Raw genomic sequence first — 20,281 nt, 5'->3', positions numbered from 1 at the left:
GGCAGCGGCACCAGCAAGAGAAGGTGGCTGCCGTTGCCGTTCCCACTCTGAAAGAGCCTGTGAGGCTGGCGGGGGGGATGCTAGGAGACTGAAAGGGCTGCTGGTAACCCTCATGGAGGCTCCATGTCGCAGGACTCCAGGGGAAACAATGACAAAACCTTTTTAAAAAAAAACTGGGGAAGGAAAACTATGAAAAACACAAGTCAACAAGGAAAAAACACCAACATAGGAAACAACAACAACAATTAGAACAAAGAACAAAGAATACAGGCCTGAAACCAAGAAGCAGAGAGGACCCAACCGAGCTTGGTGAAGGCAAAAGAGAACTGAGGCAAGAACAGGACCAGACCAGGAAGTGCCTGCAAAAATTCAACAGTGCTCTTTTGCCTTCAGCCGCTAGGTGGAGCTAGCTACCCACCTTTTACATGCATAGGAGAAACTTCCATTTCACCAGACATATTGGAATGTTCAAATGTTTGCAAATTCAGGCTACAATCATTTGCTAAAATGCAGACCAGCCTACCCCAACCTAGTGCCCGGCAGATGTTGTTAGTTTACAACTCCCACCATCCCTAACCACTGGTCCCTAACCAGGCTGAGGAGGGCACATTTTGACAGTTGTCATAAGGCACCTCCAATCTTTGTGCATATAGCATGACCATTTCCAGCTGAGAATGAAGGGCAGTGGAATCCACAGGAACTGCTGTTTACTCAATCCATAACTGCTGCAATGTTCTAATAAGAAATGAAAGGATTCTGGAAAGTCCAGAACAAATCATTCAGTTTTGAACCGATACACTTTTTAAGAAGCAACCACTATTTATATGTATCCAGCAGTCTCAAATCTAACTGGTGTGAACAGCTAGAAAATTTCCCTTTAAGAATGTGAAAACTGATGACCCACTTTCCACCTTCTTCTCCCCCTCAATACCAAATGCAGTTGCTGGCTGAGAGATTCCTCACAGCTTTCTGGGGAGACTACTGTCAGTTTGTAGGAATAGGAGGAAGGGCCAGGTTTCAAAAACTACGTCTGGTCCAGTTCCTTTATTCACTTATAACTAAAGACTTAATGAACATGAGAGGGTTGAGGAGTAGAATCAAAGAAAGGACTAGAGTACTTCTAACTAAACTGCTTCATAACTGGGCATTTCACCACATATAGTATGAACATTTCTAATACACACACACACAATTTGTTCTGCATGCTTTTATCTCATTTGGAGAAAGGGAAGGATGCACCTGTTGTACCTCTTACATGTTCCTGTATCAAGAAAAAGAATAACTTTTTAAAAATAGCTTTCCAAACTTGTGGGTCTATTATTTCCCCTCAACTGTTGATTTCATTTATTTATCAAAGAATATTTATGATTAATCTCAGGAATACTGCATAAATGTTGAGTAACAACCCTTTAGCCTTGAGTCAAAATCCAAACATGTTTCAAAATTTTGCAATTTCTCACTGTGCTAAAATTCCATTTCCCCTCCCTACCCACCCTCCAATCCAGGCTGTAGACCTCCATGTTAATTTGCATGGAGCTGCCTAAAGGTGTACTATCCAGTACATATTATCCAGAAGATTATCCAGAAGATTGGGTGTTTTGAATAGGTTGGTGCACCACACTTGCTCCTTTTATGCTTAGGGATCCTTTTTGGACCATGTGTTGCCTTTTAAATGGATTACGCACATGAATTAAATGACTTATGCAATGTTCCTATAGCATGTCTAGTTTGGTATATTCAGGGGCTTGACCCCATGCTTATTAAAAGCAATTAGGATGTCTATATTGTTAACTGGAGCTAGTGAATAAAATGCCTCACATAAAGAGCTAAATTAGCTTTCTTGCAGCTCTTCACAGTGCTATGCTGTGAGCTGCAAGTTCAGCACTCAGTGTAAGAAACTGCGCCAAACAGCAGATATCTTATCAGACATGCTGTGACTACTACAATAAGATCGTTAATGGTGGGAAAAGAACAGGCAAACAATTAGGGCAGCCTGTCCCAAACTTTGGGTCCCCAGATGTTGCTGAACTACAATTCCAATAATTTCTGACCATTGGCTATGCTGGCTGGGGCTGATGGGAGCTGTAGTCCAACAACATCTGGAGACCCAAAGGTTGGGAAAGGCTGAACTAGGGAGTATCTCCCTTTAATGTAGATGAGCCATCCCTTAGACCAGTGGTTCTCAAACTTTTTTGGTTCGCAGCACACTTGTAAAACATAAAAAATTTCTGGCACACTTTGTGTACAAAATTAAAAATATATTAATGTATTTTAAACTATGAATAAAAATAACTTAAACTATAGAAAACTATTACTTACCCTATACAAATGGGTTTCTTCTCATTTTTAAAATACACTTTCATAATATTTGAGGCACACCTAGCCACCTCTTAGGGTGCACCAGTGTGCCTGGGCGCACCGTTTGAGAATCACGGCCTTAGACATAGAAGGCACAAAGCAGAAGACTAGGGATGAGTTATAAAGGCCAATAGTACAAAGGCTTGCCCATAGAAGTGCAATTTGTGACATCAGGCAGAGTCTGAGAGGCCTCAGGAGGGCTTCCACACCGACCCACAGAGACCAGCACCACTGTTATAGATGTCTAACAGCAATAAAGAGCTGTAACTATCTTCTGTTTCCATTATTAACCTTATATTTAATAAACGACATTAGAACCTAGTTTTCATGTCTTTAGTTGTCCTATCGGCATCCAATAAGACACCCAGCCCAGGCTTAGCTATCCTATGGCATGAGATGTGGCATGACAGGCCAGAAGAAATATAACTGGTTAATGCTTGCCTATAATACTTATTTCTGTAGACTATCCTCTGATTTCGGGCAGTGTATGGGAGGCTGACCGGCTGACTCTTCCACAACAGATAACCTCATTACATTCCCATCTCATGGCCTCTGTACCTCCTATTTAGAATTGGGGAGAATCACTAGTCAACTACAGATCTCAGCTACTTCTCATGAATCTATCCTGGCTGCCTACCAAGTGCTGTTTAAACCTTGTGAAAAACATTGTCACAATAACCCAAACAGCAGATGTGGTATTAGCATTTAAGAGTATACAAAGTGCAAAACCATCCCATGGTGGAACTCAGCATAGATCCAATATCTCAGGATGGTGTGCTGTGCATCCAGCTCCTTCAGGGGTCTGTTCATAGAGGGTTCCTGGACATCTGCAGGAACGTGAGATTAACTTGGTCTCCGTATGCTTTCTTTCTTAATCAATAAAAAACCTTGTCGCTTTCACCCCACTTGTGTTGTTATTGTATTCATATCCAAAACAGAAGCTTGCCCTTTGGCTTTACAAATTGGCTTGGGCAATACAATAGATAGCGACTCTCTTCAGGCTTTCCAAGGTTTTCTTAATAACTGGATATTTTGATCATTTCCATTTCAGGCCTAGTTTTGGAGCTGGTGGATGATCAGCTGCAGATGCTCTTCGATACAACTAATTACCTTGGCCCATTCCAGTCTGGGTTCAAATGCAGTTTTGGGGCAGAATCAGTCTTAACCTCCCTGACATATTACCTTCTTTGAGAAATGGACAGGCTGTGTGAGGCCCTGTTCAATCTCTGGACAGTTGCTGAGTTGGGAGCATGTTTTTACAGCAGTTTCACTTTTATTGACAGATATGGCTCCGAACAGTATTGTTGTGTGACTCTGCCTCAGCCCCTGGAAGTGGATCTCTTGGAAGCCACAGGACATAGCTTTGTCCTCAGTGGTATTTAGTATCTGAAGATGATGGCGTTGATCTTTAGATTTGAGGGAAGGTGTCACCAGTATGCTGATGATATCCAGTAACATATTAATGATGATATTCTCTGTAACATATTAATCAGGAGAGCCCATGCAAGTTCTAAACCCATGCCTGGATGCAGGCTAGACTAAAGCTAATAACTGCACCTGAATCCTGACAAGACAGACTCTCTTGGGTTGTGTACCTGCTCTGGACACGGTTGCACTCTATCTGAAGGAGCAGTTGTGCAGCTTGGAGGTGCTCTTAGAACAATCACTTTCATTAGATGCCCAGGTGACCTCAGCGCCTTGGAGCAGCCATTACCAGCTTCAGTTGGTGCACCAACTACAACTCTTCTCAGTCTTGCCACAGTGGTCCATACACTGGTGACCTCATGTATCAACTACTGCAATGTACTTGTATGTAGAGCTATTCTTGCACCTGGCTGGAAGCTGCAGCTTATGCAAAACGCAGCTGCTTCAGTGTTTAGTGAGTTACCCAGAGTAGTATGTAATGCTGGTCTTACTCAGAGCAGACCCATCAGAGTTAATAGACATGACTCACTTGAGTTCGTTAGCTTCAATAGGTCTACTCTGAGAAGAACGCAGTTGGCTACAACCCATTAATTTTTAACGTTTTTTTGTGCGCTGCTCAGTTTTATTTGTGATATACACTTGTCTTTTTGTTTTTGTGGTAATTTTATTGAATGTTGTTTGCATTTTTATTATATACTATATTATTTATAAATAATAAATAAATAAATAAATAAATAATTCTGAGTAAAACAACCTGTTTAGGGATTGACTAAGATGCTTGCCTTTTCCCCTCTGTGAACTCTGAGCCAACAAAAGAACATAAAGAGGGTGAACTAGAATGACGGAGTGACTATGTCCTTCTACACAACATGGCCTCAGGAATCCTTACATCAGGGGTAAGGAACCTCCAATTTGCAGTACAAACTTGGCCTATCAGTCCTCTCCATTTTGCCCGCAAGGGCGTTTCCCCCAAATCACACCCACCTGCCCCACACCCGATGTAATATGCAACATCAGGTGTTAATCAGATAGAGATGTTGCTATACAAAGCAGAACTGAACTCCTTGCACATCAGCTGATTCTTGGAGAGTTTAATCCTGCCTGGTTTGGCCATGCCAGCAAGTTTTTCTGAACTCTGCAGAAAGCAGGGTTGAACCCCTCACACATCAGTTGGTTCACGAGACAAAGTTCTTTAATCACAGTTCTAGGGAGAGATTGGACCATTGGTCTCACCTGAAGGGTGATTTTCATAGGAGGTATGCCATCAAGCGGGTAATAGCTCCACCTATCGTCCGAAGGCAAGAATGTTTCTGAAGTCAAGACTAGGGGCGTCAGGCCCCTCCCACTCTCCAGTTCATTCGCAGCGAGTGCAAAGAGAGAGATCTAAAAATGCAGGAGAAAAGGCCAACGGGCCTACCAGCAAGAACATAACATAATAACAACATTCATAATAATATGACTCTAACATAGCGAGATAACAGTAATAGCAGTCTTGACTTCACTAATAAACGTAATAAAATAACGTAACAGGTATATATAAAATTCCTAAAAAATATCTAGGTACCCTCCGACTGGGAGGGTAGTGATGGCATACCTCCTATGAAAATCACCCTTCAGGTGAGACCAATGGTCCATTTTCCATAGGAGGTATGCCATCAAGCGGGATGTACCAAAGCAGCCCATAACAGGGACCACCCACAACCTAATCCTCATTAAGAACCTGTTGCAACACTAGTCTGCCAAAAGAGGTATCGGCAGAGGCATAACGGTCTATTTTATAATGCCTTATAAACGAATGTGGGGAAGACCAAACAACAGGTCTGCAAATATCGGCAACAGGAGCATTGGTAGCAAAAGCAGCCGTAGTGGCCGCTGACCTGGTGGAATGAGCGGTAACGCTAGGTAGAATTGGACTCATAGGCTAAGGTAATGCATGCCTGCAACCAGCAGGATAAGGTGGAATTGGCTACTTTATGCCCCATAGACCTTGGATGAAAGGATACAAACAAAGCCTCGGTCCGTCGTATATCCTGAGTCCTAGACAGGTAGGTCTTGAGAGCCCTGCGGACCTTCAACGAATGCCAAGCCTTCTCGAGAGGATGAGTAGGATTCGGACAAAAGGAGGGCAAAACAATGTCCTGGTTGCAATGGAAAACTGAATCAACCTTGGGAGGAAGGAAGGATCAGTCTTCAGTACAACAGAGTCCTTGTGGAAACAGAGATGGCGTGCAAAAGACAATATGCCCAATTCCGAAACTCGTCTCACCGAGTTGATCGTGATTAGGAACAAGACCTTGAACAACAACAGACGTAAAGGCACAGTCCTGAGGGGCTCAAACGGAGGGCGTTGTAAAGCTTGTAGGACCTTCGACAAAGTCCACGAGGGAAAACGGTGGAATACAGCCGGTGAGCGTAACGCGGTTTCCCTCATAAAACGTGTGATGAACGGGTGCGAGGCAATAGGAGCACCAGTGTAGGACACTGAGAGAATGGAAGACGGAGTGGACGCATGTCTATGTAAAGTGTTAAGTGTAAGTCCCATCAGGAGGCCCCTATGAAGGAACTGCAGTATCTGTTGTGTTGTGGCCTGGAAAGGATCAAAGTGCTGAGACTGACACCCTTGGAGACTGCCACTCAAGTATGTTGATCTATACGGGGGGTGGATGGTCGTCTCGAGGCCAAGATAATGTCAAGAACAGCATCAGACAGACCAGAAGACCTTTAAATGTCCCGTTCAAAAGCCATGCTGTTAGTTTGAGCCAAGTGGGATCCTGATGCAATATTGGACCCTGGAATAAGAGATCTGGCCTGACCCGGAGCGTCCAAGTATCCGTCACTGACATGGCAAGGAGATCCGAGAACCACGGTCGACAGGGCCAGTATGGGAACCAGTTTGGCCCTCTCGCGTCGCGCCTTTCTCAAGGTTCTGGCTAAGAGTGGTATTGGAAGGAAGACATACAACAGGGCATCCACCACTTTTGCTATCATGTCCAGGTATCAAGCGAAGTACCTGGGTTACTGGCACTTGCAGCTGGAGGCAAATAGATCAACTGAGAAGACGCCGAACTGACATTGGAGAAGATGGAAAATGGTCGGATGGAGTTTCCATTCTCCTGGACAAACCAGTTGTCTGTTGAGCCAGTCTGCTGTCACATTCCAAATTCCTCTGAGATCTTCTGCCTGTAGGGATCGCAGATGTGTAGAGGACGGGACCTGGTCCTCTTTTGTCTGTTTAAATGAGATTTGGCACACGTGTTGTCCGTTCGAATGAGAGCATGGTCCAAGTGGAACAGAGACTGAAAACGGGGCAGAGTTAAGTGGACAGCCTTCAGCTCTAGCCAATACTACTCTGAGTCTGCTCTGCTGTGTTCCGAACCCCCTGAACGAACTGAGAGTTGCAGTGGGCTCCCCAGCCAAGGGGACTGCATCTGTAGTGATAACAGTTCTGCGGGATTCTCTGAACGGAGTGCCCTGGGTGAGATGCCAGACCCCCGTCCATCAGCAGAATGAAAGACGCAGTGCTTGGCTCAAGGGAATTGCTCGATGATTTGACATAGCAATATCCTGCTGAAACGGTAGCAAAGCCCACTGCAGCAGGCACGTATGAGCTCGAGCCCATGGCACAATATGGATGGTGGACACTAACCTCCCGAGAGCCCTGGACAGAAGCATAACGTCTGCGGTTACGTGGGACATCAGAGACCGTGCGACGTCTGTGATAGCATTTATACGGTCTGGAGTCAGGAACACCGTCACCTGTCGGGTGTGCAATATCGGTCCTAGATGTTGTATGCGTTGGGTTGGTTGGAGACGGCTTGTCGAAATTGAGTGGCCGGTCATAGGCCTTGGTAAAAACTCTCGGGCAGATGAGAGGCCGAACGGCATCGCTCGGTATTGAAAAGGCTGGGGGCCGAAAGAAAACTGAAGGAATTTTCTGTGGGCTCTGCAAATAGTCACATGGAGATACGCTTCCTTCAGGTCGATAGAAACCAGGAAGTCTCCTTCTTGAAGGCTGTCTCTGCCAGGGAAACTTCTGTTCCAGGATCCCCTGGAGGGCCGGAAATCATAGTTTCGGAAATCGCGGTCTTGTCACCTGGGTCGCGTTCCTCGAAAGGGCTGGGTCGTGCGATATGAGGAGAAACGTCTGAAAAGCCTGCGATCTGCGTTCCGGACAGTGGCCAAGACGGGCCTTCGAGTGTCCTTGGGATCAACAAGCACTGCCTTTAGGACCTCCTCACCGAAGAGTACTGATCCGGAATAAGGTGCCCTTGATAGAATAACTCTGGCTGTGGAGTCAGCTTGCCAGTGACGAAGCCAGAGGGTCCGCTGAGCGACTACCTGTGCTGCCATACCTCGTGCTCCCAGTTGAATTGCGCCCAAAGTGGCATCAGCTACAAAAGCCGCTGTCTTGCGCAATTTTATCAGTGACCTCCTCAAAGATACAGGATCAGAATTAGGATCCTCTAAAGGTCATCCAACCACATCAGCAATGTCTTAGAAAGGATAGAAGTTCATGCAGCAGCTCGCATGGAGAAGGCGGTGGCCTCATGATTCTTGCGTAAAACAAAGCCCAGCCTGCGCTCAGAGGCACCTTATAGATGGGAATCTCCTTCCCTCGGCAAAAAGGGATCTATATATTAGATTGGATATCGGCTCGACTATGCCAGGAAGAGCCAGTCTGCTGGTGAAGTCAGGAGCCAGAGAATAAAGACTATTAGGAAGAGGAAGGTAGTGCTCTGCTGGCGCGGGGGATTTCAAGACCCTGGCCCCTTTAATAGCGGAAGCGGTAGCTGCTGGTTGTGTAGCTTGGAGACCAAGGGTGTTCTGCGAGCAAGAGGCAGATAATCTGAGGCATCGAACAGGGGATAAAAAGAATTCTCCTCGTGTTCCGAATGAGCACTCCATGCGTCTCCATCGTTTTGTACAGCAAAGGGTGCCTCCTCCCCATATGAAACATCATCAATGCATCTGCCTCTGGCAATGTCAAAGGGACGTGGGGAGTAAGATGAAATAGCCTCATGACATACATAGTGGTGCATACTGTGTTGAGGTATGGCGGAGACTTGTGGCGGTGAATGTGATTAAGTGAAAAACGACAGCATGCCATGTAGTTGGGATAGAAGACTCATGAGACAGCTGTAGCCCCGGTGAAACAGATGGGTTGCACTTGTAGAGGCGGCTCAGTGGGCTGTGATGATGGATAAGCCCTGGGCGGTAATATGTGAGGGGGCAGGTTGGTAGTTGGCTGTTCAGGAAATCCAGCAAAGTCCTCCTCCTCAGAGGAAGCAATGGAGAGTGAGTTAGATTCATTAACTGTTCCTGAGCTGAGCCATCGGAAGCCGGAACGGAGACATAACGTGGGCGCTTAGTTGTGCTGTGGCTGGAAAAATGTTTAGTTTTGGCAACAGCTTTAGTGTGCTTATGCTTGGCCGCTTTAGATTGCTACGGCTTGGCTGTCTGAGTCGTCACTGGCTGTTCCGCCATCTTATATTTTCTATGGGTATCAGTACACTGCCATGATGGGGCAGAATGTACAGACCCATACAGACCCATACAGGCTCAGTACACGGCACACGAATGGGGCAGAATGCACTGGCAGATGGCTAAGTACACTGCCACGATGGGGCAGAATGTACAATGTTAGTAGCGTTGATACACAGCCAGTACAGTAGTAACAGTCTTGGTACACTCAAACCGTTTTGAATAGTATCAACAGCCTTGGTACACGGCCATGGATGGGGCAGAATGTACAGTTCAAACAGCTTTTGTATAGTATCAACAGTCGAGGTACACGGCCATGGATGGGCAGAATGTACAATTCAAGCAGCATTTGTATAGCACCAACAGCCTTGTTACACGGCCACGGATGGGGCAGAATGTACACTTCAAACAGTGTTTGTATAGTATCAACGACCTTGGTACATGGCCATGGATGGGAGTCTTGGTACATGGCCACGGATGGGGCAGAATGTACAGTTCAAACAGCTTTGTAAAGTATCAACTGCCTTGGTACACGGCCACGGATGGGGCAAAATGTACAGTTCCAACAGCTTTTGTATAATATCAACAGCCTTGGCACACAGCCACGGATGGGGCAGAATGTACAGTTCAAACAGCTTTTGTATAGTATCAACAGCCTTGGTACACGGCGACGGATGGGGCAGAATGTACCATTCCAACAGGTTTTGTACAGTATCAGTCTTAGTACACGGCCACGAATGGGACAGAGTGTACAGGTCAAACAGCTTGGTGTACAGCCACAGTCTTGATGAAACAGTCACCAATGAGACTGTACTGGTTAGAAGTTGCCAGAGCCAGCAGCAGCAGCAGATTTAATAAAGGAGCCTGTGAAGAACTATAGGATCCTATCTGCAACACACACACAAAGGTAGATCACACTGTGGGAGCTGACTGAGAGCCTGGGCTCTGCTATCCACAGCCTTTGTGAAAGAGACCCCCCTTTGCAGTACTGAATAGAGACAAATAAATAGCGCCCATGAAAAGAGCGGGGAAAATTGGCCAATCAGAAAGGTTTGTGGAGATGAAGAAGCAATGGCAGTCCCCGGGGAGCACTAGCGAGCTGAACAAACGGCTTCCAAAAATAAAAAAGGCGCTCTGGAGCCACGGGGCTGAGAAGCGCGATCGCGGCTATAATATAAATATAAATATAAATAAAAGCCAGGAAAGAAAATTTGTCACGGAGGCAAGACGGGGCAAATCCCCTAGTAATTGGGCAGAGCCAGGGACACTGGGAGCAAGCCGCAGCCGGCGAGCAACCGTCGCAGCGAGATTTAAATTGCCGCAAAACGATCCGGGGGAGGCGAGGCAGTCCAACCAGAAAGGGACATTGATAGTATGGAGAGCCGTAGTCGCAGGCTCTGAGGGAAAAACGCCGTGAAAATAGGCTGCAATAGAACGCAATCGTGGCTGTGTAAGGTATGCAGGGAAGCCTCCGTCAAGGAGGCAGAGCGGCCAGCGAACTCCCCGAGCAGGGAGAAAGATTGGCAAACAGGCAAGCCGCAGCCGCGGACTGCAGAGACTGTCCCGGCAAGGTATTAAACGCCGCGGACGAGTCGGGGAAGGCAAGGCAGCCCAACCAGCAGCAGCCGCTAAAAGGGAAAGGCAGGGAGCAGTAATAGCAGGCTCCTGGCGGGGGAGATTGAAAGCGCCGCCCCGGAAGAAAGCCAAAGACAAAAAGAAGCCGCAGCAGCAGGCTCCCGATCGTCAGGGCACGGAAAGGGCGGCTGAGCAGGCCAGGAAAACGCAGCTCCTGGTTAAGGCTGCGTCCGCCACTGAGGGAGAGAGACCGCAGCCGCGATCTCTCTACAGCGTGGTAAGCTTTGTCTTGGGAAGAAAAACACCCGGGCAAGGGGGAACCTCCCCAAGGAAATCCCCAGGAATGACACACAAACAGTAGTAAAAGACAAGACAGAGGAAAGGGAACAACGTGAAATAAACACACAAAACTCCACACTCTGTCACACAAAACTTACCTAGTCACTAGCTATAGATCTTGCGCGAAGGCAAGAATGAACTGGAGAGTGGGAGGGGCCTGACGCCCCTAGTCTTGACTTCAGAAACATTCTTGCCTTCGGACGATAGGTGGAGCTATTACCCGCTTGATGGCATACCTCCTATGGAAAACTTTCCAGAGTCAAGGCCCACCATGGAGAAGGCCCTTCCGTGCATCCCCTCCTCTCAAATCCTAATGGGAAACATGAGAAGAGCCTGTTCTCCCCAGATGATTAAGGATCAGGTTGACTGGTAATTGAGGAGATTCTATAGATATGTGGGCCCTGAGCCATTTAGTACTTGGAAAATTATTACTGATTTCTTTAATTTGGCCTGGCAGGACACAGCCAGCCAGTGCAGAGTTTTTAGGGTCAGTGTTACACAATCCCATCTCGCTGTCCAAGACACCAAGCTGGCAGCTGTATTCTGCATTAGCAACAGCCTCCAGACCATTTTCAAGGGTAGCCCCATAGAGTGTGTTGCAATAATCCAAACACAAGTTCAGAAGAGCATGGGTTGCTGACAGCAGGCTCTGTCAGTCCAGAACCATTGTGAATGGTAACCAGCTAGAGCTGGAAATGGCACTCCTGATGACCGATATCACCTGCACTTCCAATGACAATAGCAGAACAAAGAGCATCTCAAAACTCTGTACCTGCTTCTTTAGAGAGAATCCCATCCCAAACAGGTCATCTACCCAATTCTCAGACCTGAGAACTGCCTACCCACCAGTACCTTCTGTATTATTGGGATTCAGTTGCAGCTTATTGGTCTCATCCAATCCATCACCCCTTCCAGACAATGGTCCAGCACATCTACCACCTCTCCTGATTCAGGTGGAATGGAGATGGGAGGGTGAGAACTGAACCCAAAGAAAGGTCTATGAGGAATTGTGGCCACCTCTCAAATTCTCACTCCTCACCAGTTGGGACTCTGCCTCTCTCTTTGCAGATAGCGTCAGCGGAAAGGTCAGGGGGGAAGGAATGACAGACACCCTGAATTCTCCAACTTTCACCTGCATGAGCTACTTCACAGATCATATCTAAGATACACTCACAAAATGTAAAGCATGATTGAGACAAGCCTTGTTTTCCAAACGTGTGCATCCTAACAGGTTTGCTACTCAGAAAATATGCTTGGGAAAACAACAGTTAAGACTGAGAGTAGCCCTCACAGAAGGACTCCTGTCTGCAAAAGGGTTGGCCACCTAGCATAGTTTGCTCTTTACAGAACAGGGAGCTAAGCTATTTTCACCAATTCCCCCTTCAGCTTCCTGTACCACCTCCATCATTGTTCCAAGGACTCCAACAATTAAGAAAAATTATGTGAAAGAAAATCAGAAATCTGGAAAATTCTTCATAGTTAACCTTTGTTATAAAATACAGGAATGACTTCAATTTTCGCTACAGCTGTAGCTTAATGCTTCCTTGGCACATGAGAAAATTCACTGTAATGCTAGTCATTCTTCTCAAGCATTATTGACATGGGTGCCAATAAACTACTCACAATATAAACACCTAGCACTTCACTTTTAAGATGCAAGATTCCAACCGTTACAATAGATTTTAAAAGGGATACTAACAGCAGATGACCCGCTGCCTTTACAAAATATCAACAATTGCTTATAGTAAGGTAAACAATAATAGAGTTTATTAAATTTCTATCTGAGAAACCAAAACAGTAAGCCTTTCTGACGTCTTATTTCAATATGAGGGCTTTTCAAATGTCTTTCTCATGGAACTATTTGGGACATATTTGGCTAGTAACCAAAATTTCTAAATTTCAGTTTGAGTTTCAAGATCTTTAGTATCTTTATCATGTGATCTGTTCTTTTAACCAGGGATGGAGAACTTCTCCATTTTAAGGAGTAGGGCTAGGGTTATTCTACTAACACTACTCCTGGACCTGAAACCCCTTACAAATACTCAGTGTTAATAATAAAATTGGAGACAACTAGTAGTAAGGCCTTCACTGGTACCAGGGATCTCCAACCTTTTCGGAGCAAGGGGCACATTTCAAATTTTGACAGCACTGAGGGTGCTAGTCACAGAATGACTACTATGGAGAAGTGATACAACACAAAATCAGAGAGAATGTACAGTCATTGCTGTAAGGGCTACTAGAAAATAAGACAGGATTAGGAAAAGTGCACTAAAGGGGGAAAACAGAAGCTCTTTAAAACCCCAAGGATTCCTATTACCTGGTGTTCAAACAACTTATCAATCTCAGTTTTGATTTATCTTACTGGATAATAACACTGACAGCCATCAGCAGCTAGATTGGCTTATTTCACAAAAATCGCTCAGAAGGGTACCCGCACATTTTGCTTTGCAACTTTCTTTCTAGGAGAGATAGAGACTTACTTTTTGAAAAAATGAAAAAATGAGTCTACGGCCTCTGCCTAGGGGTGTCAATGAAGGCCATCGTGGGCCCAACTTACACCTAGGAGCTAGTTCATTCACCAATTATATTTTATTTAACAGATTTTAATACTGCTCAATAAGAAAAACTAAGCCATTTACAAAAAATATAAAATATACATTAAAATAGTTAAGAAAAGTCAAGGTTAAAACAAGTTTTTTTAAAAAAAAGTAGAGAAAAGGGTCTCTGAAAGTTCTCTGCAAGAAGCAATGATACACTGCCTTCCCAGAATATAAATTAAATAAATAGAGAGAGCAACACATACACAAAATTACATAGACCGCACACTGAGTCCCAATCTCCTTTTCCTTGTAAGTGAAACTGTGAGCCAATTTTCTATTATAACACAATTAAAAATGGGTAGGACCACCAGATAAAGTTAAAGGGCTGGATCCCCCAAAGTTGGCTATCCCTCCTCTATATAATAAAAAGAGAAATATAGGTCAGATGATTTAATACTCACTGTTATGTGATTGTAAATAAGCTGTGACCACCCAAAGAGGTCAGCTAGTCTGTAGAAAGCTGCAAGCTTACATCTCAGTAGTTTCTCCCCCTTCTCATAAGCAATGGAATCTGAACCCCTGAGATCATTCACAGGTGTTACCATGCCAAGACCTGAAGAAAGAAAAGACATGCTCAATATGGTTTACATCTCTTAGTAACTTCCCCTGAATTGTGTGCTCTTAAACCAATAGCAGGCTAGCACCATAAAGTCAAATCAAATCACTGTATACTATCTGAAACCACCAGCATTTCATATTGTTTCAGCATTAGGTATTTCAGCATTACATACACCTTGCCACTTGTCCACAGTATGTCTTTAAGAAAACCTCTGTCCGAAAACAGCAAAGCCATGCTAAAATTCTGGCCATTTATTTAGCACTTTTTTTTTACCCAGTTCTTTAGCCAAAAAGGCTCCCAGAAGGGCTTGCAAAGAACAAAAACAAATGAAGCTCTGTCTGCAGGCTTACAATCAAAAAGCCACTGCGAAAGGAAAAAAGATATTGGGGGCATGGGAGAAAAAGCACTCGCTTCTTAAAGCAACATTCTTATCATTTGAACGGAAGCAGTTTATGGGAGGGAAGGAGCCAGAGGGAAGTACTTTCTCAAACTGATAAAATAGTCCTGTCATCCTATCCCGCTTTCTGCTGCAGCTAGACGGAAAGGCTGTTGATAGATGATAGCAGAGGTTCCTTCCCTCCCACCATTATCTTCTCTAACTATTAAATAAATATATTTTATTATTATTATTAAGGTCACATCTGTGTTAACAAATAAATGATCAAGCAAGTGCAGGAAAGTACTTTATTGATCATTTTTTAAAAACAAAAATTAAAATACATTTATTGCTAATTGCATTTGGTTGAATTGTGCTGAACTTCAGAGATTTCTTAAGCTACTGCTGGTCTTTAATTTATGGTTTAAAATGCTGAAATTGTAATTATTTTATGTCTTTTTATACTGTTCTAAACCATTTTGTAAGGTCTTTGCACTCTAAAAGAACAGTTATAATATGTAACCCTGAACCTAATATTCCTATTTACATATTGTCTAACATTAGTAAGTATCTAGGGCAGTCTCCAATGACGGAGTTCCATGAGCGCTTGGGAAGCCCTTCTCCCTCTCCTTGCACTCTCCCGAGTCTGCTCTGCAGAGGATGCTCCAGGACAGATTGAAGGAGCACAGGAGGGGCAGGAGAAGTTCTGTTGCTCAGCCAGAAATCCTTGCACTAGTAGAAATCAAGTTAGATAGATTATATATAATGTATTTTATAAATTCATAGTATATTTTAGAAGCTATATAGCAGAGGCCTTTTTGTGTTATCTTTTTGTATAATTCTTTTGTATTTTTATCTGTTACTCATAGCAATGTTAATAATTAAATTAAGTCATAATCCTTCCAATATTTCTTATTTGACTTATAAAGCAGGCTTACTTTTTGCATAATTTTAAAGGGAACTTTTTTGTATTTTGGCGATGAGTGATCTAAATTGTACACCTGTAATTACTATCATGCCTTCAAATCTTAATAACCTTATTACCCATCTCCTTACTATCAAGTTAACATGTATTACTTGGTGAATCTGGATCCAGCTTACTGGATGCTCCCCCAGTTTGCCCCTTAATTGTTCCCCTAACAAAGGCTTTTCCCCTTGTATAAATCCCTGATGGCAAGGTTGGGGAAACTTTTTAGTCCGAGGGCCACATTTGCTTGTGTATGATCTTCTGGGGGCCACATGCCAGTGGTGGATTTTGTCTAGTCAAAAAAAGGTGAAACAATGACTGTGATTCCACTCCAGTCACACAAGAGTCAGAGGTTTCTACACCCACACATCTCTGTCCATTTATGCAAACAACAGGTATTATCACAATTTAAGGACACATTTAAGCAAGCAGAAGTACTCAAGGAGAGTGCTGAGCCAGTGAGCAGCATGGCCTGGCAAGAGTCCTGAGGACCAGATAGAGGGACCTAGAAGGCCACATTCAGTCCCCAGGCTTAAAGTGCCCCATCCCTGCCTTAAGTAATAGAGCCCTATCCCCTCCCATTTTTCATACTGCTTAAATTTGTCTGTTACAAAAAGATAGTGATGTCAAAAGTATAACAGTAGAGATGTTAAGTGGGGTCAATTTCTTTTGCCATTCTTCCCAGACTGAAAAAGTTGCTTTTAGGAATGGATGTTCTGTCAGCCTGTCAACTTTTAATTCTTTCCTTATCAGAACCAGCTTCTCCCTAATGGATATGGGGAATTCCAGATTTTTCTAGGGATTGTCTTTGGTATCCTTAATAGGAACAATTAACTGCATGAACTAATATATTTCATCTGGCATATGTAATGGTAGCATCTAGAATAAAAGTTAACAATTGAGGGTTGATATAGACAAGTTTGTTATCTATACAGTAGCTCCATATGCACTAGCACTGAGAAAGTTATGTGCTAGTTGTCTGACCACCCTGGCCCCCAACTTCAATGTTCCTGAGGCAAGCACGTTTCGCTTATCCAGTTCCAAAGAGGATTTTATCTGAAAGTGTCCAGTGGTGTGTTTCTTTAATACATACTATTCTGGTGCTTCCTTCTTTATTATGCCATGCATCTTCCTCATTTTTAAAGATGTGCCTAAACCTCCAGCATCAAAACAAATATATAATGATGTCTGTCATTGGTTCACAATAATGGCATTGTTCAGAAATATTTTCAATACCACCAACATATAAAACAATTATTAACCATTAACGAAAACATCAGCCACTCACTATTCCAGAACATGCCCTGGGAGATCATCCTTTTGGATTGCTGGTAGCCTCCTGCCCTAGTGAGGGCGAAATTTCTGCCTCATTTATTCCTCCCGTACCCATATTTCTCTTTTGTACTTATTAACATCATGAAACTCAAACATTCTACTTCTTTACTCTGATTTTTCTGGCTCTGCATTTTTCTCCTACTCTCATCTTCTCTATTACTTAGAAAAATGTACATTTCTCAACACTCATTCACACTGGAATAAGCTTCATTTTCTCTGACAAGAACTGTACTGGCGCTCCTACCAAAACCCTGGTTTAACTGTGGAGTACAGAAATGGCCTGTGTAGTTGACATGATTGCTCCAAAGCGCCCTCTCCTGTGTAAAGCTCGTACGGCTCCATGGTATACCCCAGAGCTGAGAGCAATAAAACAGTATAGGAGACTGTTTGAGTGCAGATGGAGATGAACTCCTGGTGGATAAATTGCACACTGGTGCCTATGGTAAGCTGTATTTAGGGTCAGTGAGGGCAGCAAAAAAAAATATTTTGCTGCTATTATCAAATCATCAATTTGCTGCCCAGCAGAACTCTTCAGAATTGTCCGGGGGCTATTACACGCTGGCCCCAAGGACATGGTAGAACCATCTGAGGCCTACTGTAATGAATTTGCTAGGCACTTCCAGGATAAACACTTTAGCATCCACCAGGACTTATACTCATGTTAGAGCAGGTGAATCAAGTGAGGTATCCAGAGCACAGCCTTGTCCTGATTTCTTGGATGAGTTTCAGTTGATACAGCTTGAGGAGGTTGACAAGGTGCTTGGACAGGTTCGTGCAACCCTTCTTTGCTGGATCCTTGCCCATCTTGGCTAATACAAGCTAGAAGGGATGGAACTGCCAGCTGGGCCAGGTAAGTGATTAATGCCTCTCTGCGAGAGGGGGTGGTCTCTGGCTGCCTGAAAGAGTAGTGAGACCACTCCTGAAGAGACCCTCCGTGGACCCAGAAAATCTTAATAACTATAGGCTAATAACTATAGGAATGTTCCATTCCTGGGCAAGATCCTTGAATGAGTGGTTGCAGGCCAGCTCCAGACACTCTTGGGTGAGACCAATTATCTGGATCCATTTCAGTCAGGTTTCAGGCCTGGTTTTGGCACAGAAACAGCCTTGGTCGCCCTGTATGGTGCTCTTCTGTCAGGAGAGAGACAGGGGGAGTGTGACTCTGTTGATTCTCCTTGATCTCTCAGCGGCTTTTGATACCATCGACCACGGCATCCTTCTGGAAAGACTGGCTGAGTTGGGAGTGGGAGGGACTGCATGGCGATGGTTCCGCTCCTACTTGGCGGGTCGGCTCCAGAAGGTGCTGCTTGGGGAACATTGCTTGGCACCCTGGATTCTCCAGTATGGGGTTCCGCAGGGGTCACTTCTGTCCCCCATGCTGTTCAACATCTACATGAAACCGTTGGGTGCAGTCATCCGGAGTTTTGGAGTGCGTTGCCACAGGTATGCTGATGACATGCAGCTCTATTTTTCCTTTTCATCTTCTTCAGGTGAGGCTGTCAATGTGCTGAACCGGTGCCTGGCTGCGACAATGGACTGGATGAGGGCTAATAAATTGAGGCTCAATCCAGACAAGACTGAGATGCTGCTAGTGGGTGGTTTTTCTGACCAGATGGTGGATGTCCAACCTGTCCTGGATGGGGTTGCACTCCCCCTGAAGGAGCAGGTCCGTACCTTGGGGGTTCTCCCAGGACCATCTCTGTCACTTGAGGCTCAGGTAGCCTTGGTGGCACGGAGTGCCTTCTACCAACTTCGGTTGGTGGCCCAGCTACACCCCTATCTGGATAGGGATAACCTGGCTTCAGTTGTCCATGCTCTGGTAACCTCTAAATTAGATTACTGCAATATGCTTTATGTGGGGCTGCCTTTGAAGACGGTTCAGAAACTGCAGCTTGTGCAAAATGCAGCAGCCAGATTGGTAACAGGGACCAGACGGTTCGAACAAATAAAACCGATTCTGGCCCACTTGCATTGGCTGCCTGTATGTTTCCGAGCTCGATTCAAGGTGCTGCTTTTAACCTATAAAGCCTTACACAGCTTGGGACAATACCCAATGGAACTTCTCTCCCAACACGAACCCACCTGTACACTACGCTCAACAACAAAGGCCCTCCTCCGGGTGCCTACTCTGAGAGAAGCTTGGAGGAATGCAACAAGGGAGAGGGCTTTCTCAGTGGTGGCCCCCAAATTATGGAATGATATATCTGAGGAGCTGCGCCTGGCGCCAACATTGTTAACTTTCCGGTGCCAGGTCAAGACTTTCTTCTTCTCCCATGCATTTTAGCTTGTGTTTTTAAAAATGTGTTTTTTAAAATTGTATATTTGTTTTTTAAGGTTTTTAATTGTTCTAAACCACCCAGAGAGCTTTGGCTATGGGGCAGTATATAAATGCAATAAATAATAATAATTGGTCTTGTTGAATATAAACAAATATTCCAATACAAAAAAATTTTTTTTACACATAATAGCATTAATGAAACATCTGAAGGAATATCAGCTCTATTTTTACAGACCACTATTCTTGGTACAGGAGGGCCCCACTCATACGGCGGGTTACGTTCCGGCCCCCTGCCGAAAAGCAAAAATCGCTGGAAAGCAGGACATAGCGTGCAATCAGCTGTACAATACAGCTGATGGCACGCTATGTCCCACTTTCTGGCAATTTTCACAGGGAGCTCCAGCCACCGCACTCCAGCTGACAGCGCTTGGCCCCTGAAGCTCCCCACACTCCAGCTGATCGGGTGCTCCAGCTGATCAGCTGTAGCGCACAATCAGCTGTAGTGCAGGGAACTCAGCTGGAGCGTGGCAGCTAGAGTTCCCTGCACTACAGCTGATCGCCCCGCTGATGCCATATTAGCGGAACACCAAAAAGCGGGGCCCTACTGTCTATCCATTTCAAAATTACATGAAGGAAATGCATCACCAAAATACAGTAGCAAATGAGGACACAACTACTATTTATTCTTTATTTTAAGTTTGCATAATACAAAACATATTTTATTAAAGTTACTTCAGTAGTGATTACTTCTCATTTGATCAGTCAGACCCAGCTAATTCTTCTTGTGAAGTCCATCCATTGTGGTTTATCATCTGTTTATATGTTAAGGGGAATATAAGCTGTCCATAACTTTTTGCAATAAGTCAGTTTAGATAACAATACAGTGTCCCAAATCCTCCTATACCACTTTTTTTTTTGGGGGGGTGCTTTCTGTTTCCAAGGTTTTGCAATATTTATTTTTGCAGAAGTCAAAAGATTCAATATCATT

The 20,281-nt window shown here is 44.5% G+C and overlaps 1 protein-coding gene across 5 annotated transcripts in view; it reads right to left on the bottom strand.

Annotated features, from left to right (window-relative positions):
- Window positions 1-20,281, bottom strand: part of ADD1 (adducin 1) — a 130,460-nt gene that overhangs the window by 97,293 nt on the left and 12,886 nt on the right. For all 5 annotated transcript variants that reach the window (XM_061584694.1, XM_061584695.1, XM_061584696.1 and 2 more), the window contains exon 4: window positions 14,180-14,331. In XM_061584694.1, coding sequence (XP_061440678.1) covers window positions 14,180-14,331 — 152 coding nt within the window. The remainder of the gene's footprint in view (window positions 1-14,179; window positions 14,332-20,281) is intronic.

Source organism: Rhineura floridana, chromosome 9 (assembly GCF_030035675.1).
Source record: "Rhineura floridana isolate rRhiFlo1 chromosome 9, rRhiFlo1.hap2, whole genome shotgun sequence".
NCBI lineage: Eukaryota > Metazoa > Chordata > Lepidosauria > Squamata > Rhineuridae > Rhineura > Rhineura floridana.
This window is presented reverse-complemented; position numbering and strand designations above follow the sequence as displayed.